This window comes from Sinocyclocheilus anshuiensis, unplaced genomic scaffold (genome assembly GCF_001515605.1).
Source record: "Sinocyclocheilus anshuiensis isolate Anshui unplaced genomic scaffold, SAMN03320099.WGS_v1.1 scaffold480, whole genome shotgun sequence".
In the NCBI taxonomy this organism is placed as follows: domain Eukaryota; kingdom Metazoa; phylum Chordata; class Actinopteri; order Cypriniformes; family Cyprinidae; genus Sinocyclocheilus; species Sinocyclocheilus anshuiensis.
Genome location: NW_015555743.1, coordinates 531735 through 540519, shown reverse-complemented (window position 1 = coordinate 540519; position 8785 = coordinate 531735). Strand labels below are relative to the sequence as shown.

At 33.5% G+C, this 8785-nt stretch overlaps 1 protein-coding gene across 1 annotated transcript in view; it reads right to left on the bottom strand.

Moving 5' to 3' along the window:
* The window catches only part of drd2l (dopamine receptor D2 like), a 12582-nt gene extending 4333 nt beyond the window's left edge, over window positions 1–8249 (bottom strand). Inside the window, exons 1-5 of the mRNA XM_016466871.1 lie at window positions 7932–8249; window positions 6614–6723; window positions 4472–4608; window positions 738–943; window positions 59–142 (exon numbers count right to left, since the gene is read on the bottom strand). Of these exons, the coding sequence (XP_016322357.1) occupies window positions 59–142; window positions 738–943; window positions 4472–4608; window positions 6614–6723; window positions 7932–8249 (855 nt within the window). The remainder of the gene's footprint in view (window positions 1–58; window positions 143–737; window positions 944–4471; window positions 4609–6613; window positions 6724–7931) is intronic.
* Between the last annotated feature and the right edge of the window lie 536 nt (window positions 8250–8785).

Here is an 8785-nt window from a genome sequence, read left to right as displayed (position 1 = left end):
CACACACACACACACACACACACACACTCTGAACATGAGAAGGACTGCAGTGTTTTACCACTTTCTTGCGTTGTGGAGCAGCTGGAGGAGGCTTCACTATTAAAGTGCACAACTTCACATCTTCAGGATGAGTGCATTTATTCTGACAAACAAAAAGAGAGATTAATTCGACTCTTAATTGTAGAAACATGCATTTTCTGTAAAGCTGGTTTGAAACGATTGTAAAAAAGTGCTATACGAATAAACTTGAATTTAATTTAATTCAGCAGTTCTCTTAACAGATGCAAAATAATGCCCTACCATAATAATAATAATATTATTAATAATAATAATAATAATCAGTATTATTATAATGAATAAAGCCTTTTACAGAGTGGTGAATTAAGGTAAGAATGTTTTTGAAAGAAGTCTCTTCTGGTCACCAAGGCTGCTTTTATTTAATCAAAACATTAAAAAAAAATTAATATTATTTCAATGTCAAATAACTGTTTTCTATGTGAACATCTGTTAAACTGTAATTTATTTCTGTGACCAAAGCTGAATTTTCAGCATCATTACTCCAGTCTTCAGTGTCACATGATCTTCAGAAATCATTCTAATATGCTGATTTGCTGCTCAAGAAACATTTCTGATTATTATCAATGTTGAAAACAGTTGTGCTGCACAATATTTGATACAATATAATGCGTCCTTGATGAATAAAATGAATAAAAGTATTAATCTCTTTCCCAGCACACCTTGCGGGATCTCTGTGCATCTCTGGGCTCTGGATGGAGGCCGTGTCTGCGTGATGGTGCGGTGCGTCTGCCCCGTCTGCGCAGCACCACGCAGATCTGCACATACACCAGCAGGGTCACAATGAAGGGCACGTAAAAGGAAGCAACAGACGAATAAACCACGAAAGCAGGGTCGGCAAAACTGCAGTCTCTCCCTTCCTGACCGGCTGATAAGAGAGAGAGAAAAGAGAAGAGTGAATCTCATGCAAACACAGTTCACACAAATGATGAAAATGCACTCACCCTCAGTTCATGCGAGATTAGGATGAGTTTGTTTCTTCATCAGGTTTGGAGAAATGTAGCATTGCATCAGTGTCTCACTGCAAGTGAATGGGTGCCGTCAGAATGAGTCCAAACAGCTGATAAAAACATCACAATAATCCACAAGTAATCCACAGCACTCCAGTCCATCAGTTAACATCTGGAGAAGACAAAAGCTGAAACTAATCCAGCATTAAGACGTTTTTAACTCAAATATATTGAGTCATTCACTTGCAGTGAGACACTGATGCAATGCTACATTTCTCCAGATCTGATGAAGAAACGAACTCATCCTGATCTCGGATGGACCGAGGGTGAAGGTATTTTCATTTTTTGGTGAACTATTCCTATATTGGAGTAAAGGAAGTTACATGAAGCTGAATAAATATAACAGAATATTCATTCTGAGTGAATAACATCTTGTTAAAGAAACTTGACTTAAACATAACTTCAAGATGCTCACAATGGAAACGTCACATTTGGTTGAACGCTGCGTATTATCTGTGCTTGTTATCTTTTCATCGCCTCTAGACTTGTGCCGGTATTCGGTAATGTGATATATCACGGTAAAAAGTTATTAAACCTGTTATACTGTATTATGACAGCACTTTTTTTAAACTAAATTTCAACACTGCAATAATACCGCATACCGTGATAAAAGCATTAGCAATTAATCGCAACATGAAAATTTGATACCGGCATATCCCTAATCGCCTCATCCTCGTGCTGGGACAATCTGTGATGGTCTCTGAACGCAAACGCGCCACTCGAGCTGAAGAGCGTCTCGCTTATTGCTACATGTGACATTAACAATAACTAAACTCAACTGGAGGTCAACTAGTTAAAATTCTGCTTTATTTCCTTGAACAACTGCGCTGGAGGATAGAGCACTTTTCATAAATTACAAGACTTATAAAACTTTTGAAAGAGAAATCAGAGGAATTTTCCTGTAGGAAGGTGAAACCAGAACTGAGATCTCTTTAATAACTCAATTGTTTCTCATAGACACCAATGAAAAAAAATGGAGAGGAAATGCAAGACTCTACAAATGTTTTATTTATTTTTTCCCCCTAAATGCCTTTTTTTTTTTTCGTTTTAATTGCTATGGATTTCATTTAAATAGTTAAATTAAATTTTAGTAATCAAAAAGCATGTCTAATTAGTTTAAATCACAAAACATACAATTTTGTAAAAATTACATTTTTAAATTTGAACAAAACATTAATTTTTTAATTAAATCCATTTCCCCCCCCCCCTAAATTCAATTTTTTAAAATAACTTCCTCTGGATTTTCTGGACATGTCAGTAATCAAAATGCAAGTCTAATTAATTTAATTAATAATGAAGATTATAAAATTAAAAAAATTTTTTTTTTAAGTTTAACAGATATGAAATATGTTTTCCTTTTGCCCAAATTCTATTTCATTTTTTCCCCCTAAGTCTTTTTTCTTCCATTTTTTTTTTTTCTGGATTCTATTTTAATGGTTTCATTAAAAATGTATAATCAAAAAGCATTTGAATACATACAATCTAATAATTTTTAGAATAATTAAATTATTTCTTCAGAAATTCTGCATTGTCTGTTTTAATTTTTCTGGATTTATGATTTTATACAAATATATAATCAAAAATGATGGTAATCAAAATGAAGGCATAAAACATAACTATTTAATTAAACTTTTTTTGAACAATTTAATTAAAAAACAAAGCGCTTCACAACAGAGGTAATAATAATAATAATAATAAGAGGAAATATGGAAGAGGATTTGTAGGATATTATTATTATTGTTATTATTATCACTACTACTACTAATACTATCATTATTTTGAGAAATACATTCTACTGTAGAATAGTTATAAACTTCTGTCATAATTTCTTCAAATTAAACCAAACTTTTATTTTGGTGGGTTGTCGTGAAGATCTCTGCCGATAGTTTTCCCAAATTAAACTGTGAAATGCTGATGAAGTGACTCTCAGAGCAGCTCTGGAGATGAACTTCACGTGTTATTATACATATTATACATATAGCGATGGCAGACATTTCTCATAGACACTAATGAATTGAGCTGAAGCACAATCTGACACAATGGCTCTAACAATAACACATTCATAATTAATTCACAGACCTTTCCTGCTCTCCATTCCGGCAGTGATGATTCCCGCTGAGCTAAACAGATGTGTTTTGGGTTCGCCTGGAGGATGTGATCTTTGCAGGGATACTGGGATTTGCTCTTATTCCCAAATCCTTACATGTAACTGTATATGAGCGCTGATCTTTAGAACTTTAACGTGAAGGAGAAACACACATATCGCCCGGAGTGCGGACGTGATAATTATGCATGGAGGGAAACCTCATTACGAGCGCATAAATCCAGCCACGTCCCTCTGGATGGAGATCAGTGCTAAAGTTCACCGTGCTGCTTCAACCAATGAAGCTCATAAAGACACAGACGGAGGTCAGGCTTTACAGGAGAAATATGAGATTAAACTCGACGGCTCTAGGCTGAGCAGAGATGACTTTCACTGTTTTAGAAGAACTTCAGCTCTTCGTTCAGTGTCCATTTACATCAAATCTAGACGATTGACGTGGTTGTAATGAACCGTTGCTGTGTGTTAAAGAACTGACAGAAGTTACTGAGAGAAGTCATAACAGGACTGGAGCATCTATTAACTCTGTAAAGCCTGACATATGAAGTAATAGTCAGGAAAATCTTTTTTTTAAAAATGGAACAGTTTATTGAACCTTTAGACAATTTTTTTTTTTAATTCTAATAAATTTTGCATTTTTTATTGAGTATCATATTTGATGCATAAAGCTTTTATGGCTCATTTAGTGAGAATATAAAGTAAAAACAGCTCATGTTATTCAAAAACTGAGCAAAAATCTGAATTTGCTGCAGATGCTGATATTTCTATGATGAAATTCTGCTGCTTGTAATGTAAATCAATGAGATCTTTATAACAGTGCAGCAGATACTGACATAAAATGATCTAAATATCAGTTGTCTCTATATCTCCAGTAATCTGTCTCAGTAAGATGAGATTGAAATGCTCCAAACATATAATGCAGTGATTGAGAGCTGAAGAAATAAAGGCTCCTCAGAAGATGTGAGATGTTCTGGAGGCTTGTGAAGATCATTCCTCCGCTGAGGAACAGTGAAATTCTGGCCTTTACTTGATAAAAATCAGTCAAGATTTGACACGAGAAGCAGCAGCTGAAGCTGGACACTTTGTAGAATTACGCTAAAAGAGCTTCAATCAGACGACAGAAGAGATTGAGTGCAACAGCACCGTTTTGATCATCTAGAGACCTCAGAAATTAGGCTTTATAGGGCTAATGTTGATTGCACATGTAAAAGAAAACAAAAGACTGTGATTCTATGGATGCAGTTTCCTCGTAGACCAGTTATGAGGTCCAGGTGAGTGTGTGTACCTGTGTTGTTGAGTCCGAACAGCAGCGGGCAGGAGATGGCGAAGGACAGGAACCAGACGACAGCGATCATCAGAGCCACGCGTCTTCTGGAGCTGTAGCGCGTGTTGTAGAGTAACGGCATGGCCACGGCTGTGTACCTGCACATCAACACACGCTTAGATCAGTGAGCAAATTACTGATGTAACGAATACAATATTACACCAGTGATGACAGACATGAAGGACAGAATGAATGGAATAATAGTTTTCTACTCACTGAATAACAAGTACACTGTAAGAACTGCCTACTATTTTTGAAAAGCAGTGAAACTGTACCCATTACGCAGTAATTAACAATGCAAGCATGTGAGCGGCATCCAGTTATCATCTTGGAAATAAAGTTATTTTGCATTCTTAATCAAATTTGAAAAATAAAAATAATAATACTCCAGAAAGTTAAAAATATATGCTATTTTGCATTCCTAATCAAATTTGGAAAATAAAAATAATAATACTCCAGAAAATGTAAAAATATGCTATTTTGCATTCCTAATCAAATTTGGAAAATAAGAATAATAATACTCCAGAAAATTAACAAATATGCTATTTTGCATTCCTAATCAAATTTGGAAAATAAAAATAATAATACTCCAGAAAATTAACAAATATACTATTTTGCATTCTTAATCAAATTTGAAAAATAAAAATAATAATATTACAGAAAATGTAAAAATATGCTATTTTGCATTCTTAATCAAATTTAAAAAATAAAAATAATAATACTCCAGAAAATTTTAAAATATGCTATTTTGCATTCTTAATATATATATATGCATTTCAATCAAATTTTGTACAATAAATAAACAATAAAATTAATTAAATATTAATAAGTATTATTTAATATTTTTTGGGCACTCTGATCAAGTAACGAGTCAAAATTAGGCAATTGTAGCAGGTATAGCAAGCATAAAGAAAATTCACATACGCATTAAACATATATATTCTGCAGCAGTAGTAAGACAGGTGTTATTGTGAACACAGACAGCGCTTCGATCGAGATGATCAATTGTCTATTGTGCTTGTCAATAACATTGAATGCTATTTTGCATTCTTAATCAAATTTGAAAAATAAAAATAATAATACTCCAGAAAATGTAAAAATATGCTATTTTGCATTCCTAATCAAATTTGAAAAATACAAATAATAATACTCTAGAAAGTTAAAATATATGCTATTTTGCATTCCTAATCAAATAAAAAAAATTGGAAATAATAAAAAATAGAAAATATATATAGAAGAAATACAGAAATAATTATTTCTATATTTTTAAGAATTTGATTAAAAAACATCATCATTGATTTATATTTAAGTAATACATATTTTATAATACACACAGACAGCGCTTCGATCGAGATGATCAATTGTCTATTGTGCTTGTCAATAACATTGATCAGACTGAAGGAAACACACAGAGGTCATTCCTCTCAGAGAGGAGTTTAATTCGAGAGAATAAAACACAATAACGACCGGAGCGTATCTCTGAAAGTCTGCTGAGCGATTCACAGAAACTGCAACACGAGCAGATTCATTTACCGAGAAGTTTGAGAAGTTTTAAAGGTCGTGACCCACCATTCAGTCTTCAGAAAGTCAAAAATGAAACCGCTTTTGAATAGGAACAAAAACACAATTTCCGTTGAGATGAGAAATGAATTGGTTGGTTATTATCAAGTGGACTTGAATGAGATGAGTCAGTTTTCTCTTTACCGCGTCGCGCATTTATATAACGCCAAACTCATCCACGATGCTGAGAAGCAAAGCACTTTACGTGCAGCTCGTTATGCATGCACCTCGACTTTAATGCATGGTTCCAATTTTCCAGCATGGGTTTAATGAGGAGCAGCATTCACTAAAATTCCCCGCAAGTGTAAAAAGTGCCTCAAACACAGGATTTATAATTCATAACCTCCTCTGCCGGCATGCAATTGCCTGGAGTGCATTTAAACCGAAGATAAATTCAGGTCAAGCGAAGATCCAAAGGCAAAACAGATTAGGAAATTGCTCAAACGTTAATCAGAATCATTCTTGTTTTTATTCTGGAAAGAGATTTCATTCCCGCTGTTAGTCAGTGAGTGGACTGAGAGGTGAAAGGGCCGGATGGGTCACCTGTCGATGCTGATGGCACACAGGTTGAGGATGCTGGCGGTGCACATCATGACGTCCAGCGTGAGCAGAATGTCACAGTGGATCCGACTGAACCTCCATTCTCCCACAACCTACACACACATTTGAGGAATCAGCACAGAATCTGATCCACACTCTGACCATGAACCTGCCAATCAGAAAGCAGGAGACCCTATGATTGACATGTGAAGTGACCAATCACAGCTTGTTTTGTTCTTATATAAGGCCATGTGATTTCTGTGATGCAAACAGAATCATGTAATCGAGTCATAAAAGTCATAAACATGAGTCTCTCGTCAAAATAAAAGTTCGGTTTAACTTGAAGAAATTGTGACAAAAATATATTACTACTGTACAGTAGAATACTCATCTCAAATAATAATAATAAAAGTAAAAAAGTAATAATAAAAAACATTACAACTTTATTTTTTAAGGAATAGCATGCTTTTATGCCATTTTTTTTTCTTTCTTTACATTTTAAAAGATTAATTAAAATGTGAATGTTTCATGCCTTATTTGATTACTACCATTTTTGAATTTATGTTAAATCCAAAAAAATGAAAACAGACAATTTCTGGAAAAAAAGGGGCTTGATTGAAAATGAATAAATTGTTAAAAGTTGTATAAATTCAATACATTATTAAAATGTAATTAAACCATCAATATGGAATTCAGAAAAGTGTAAACATAAAACAGAATTTGGAAAAAAATAATAATAATATTGCCTTAAAAATAAATTGTTCTTAAATTGTATAAGTTTCATAATTTCAATTAATTAGACATGCTTTTTGATTACAAAAATTTAACTGAAAATGGAATCCAAAAAAATTAAAGTGTAAAAAAAGAAATCCAGAAACTTTAGTCTATATAACTTACATTTTTTCAAATTGCTAATCCAGGGAAACAAATCCAGAAAAATTAGAACTATAACAGAATTTGAGAAAAAATAAACAAATAAAATTTGGGAAAAATTAAAGGGATTTCAAAATGACATTTTTGCTTAATAAAAATGGTTGTTCAATTGCATACGTTTTTTTGTGATTTTGTGATTAATTACACATGCTTTTGATAGCTAAAGTTTAATTGAACTATTAAAATGGAATCCAGAAAAATGGAAATGGAAAAGACAGAATTCAGAAAAAAGCAATAATAAAGGTAGAGGAAAAAACAGAATTTGTGTAAAATAAAATGCAATTTGGGAAAAATTTAACCGATTTCATACGGCTCTACTTCTGTGCTTATCAAGGCTGCAACTACATTTAATTACCAATTTAACTGACCAATCACGACGTCCACTGACCTCCAGATAGACACCCCAGGGCATCACCAGCGTGGCCAGGAGCAGGTCGGACACGGCCAGAGACACGATGAGGTAATTGGTGGTGTTCTGCAGCGCTTTCTCTCGGGACACAGCCACACACACCAACACATTACCAAACACCACGCAAAAAATCAGCAACACCAGCAACACGGCGTAGAAGTTATACGGCGGAGACGAGGGAGACGGAGACACCGAGCAGTTCGTCTGCGGGAGAAACGAGGACAGAGACGGAGACGAATCCGGGGTTGGGGAAGCGCTGGAGATGCTGTCATGTTCAGTCATGTTCAGAAGAGGCATAATGAAGCTCCTCTGGGCACCTGAGAAGATAGACATGAAATATAAAATTAACACCAAAAATTAAAATTCTGACCTTTAGTCATTAAACCACTTTGTAATGGTCATAATAGGATATTTCCCATGAGCACAAGCTGTTTGAGAAACACAAATGTCCATTTGATCCACTTTATTTTTAGCATATATGACAGAGCAGGGTTATGATGGTTATCTAAAACTAAATTCTAAAAAAATTAATTATTACTTAAAAAAAAAAGTTACTTAAAATAATAAATGAAAATATAAAAAAAAATAGAAAAATATATATTAAAATAAAATATATAGTTAAAAATCATTAATTGAAACAAAATAAAAATGAACTGAAATAATATATGTATATAAAAACTTACTTAAAGCTATAAGCTATAATCTGCTATAAGGCAGAACCAGGGTTATTACAGTTAACTAATTGAAATAAAATAAAAAATGAGTGAAATAAAATAAAATATCAAATTTTTTGATTGGCTTCATTATTAATATATAAGAAAGAACAAGGCAGG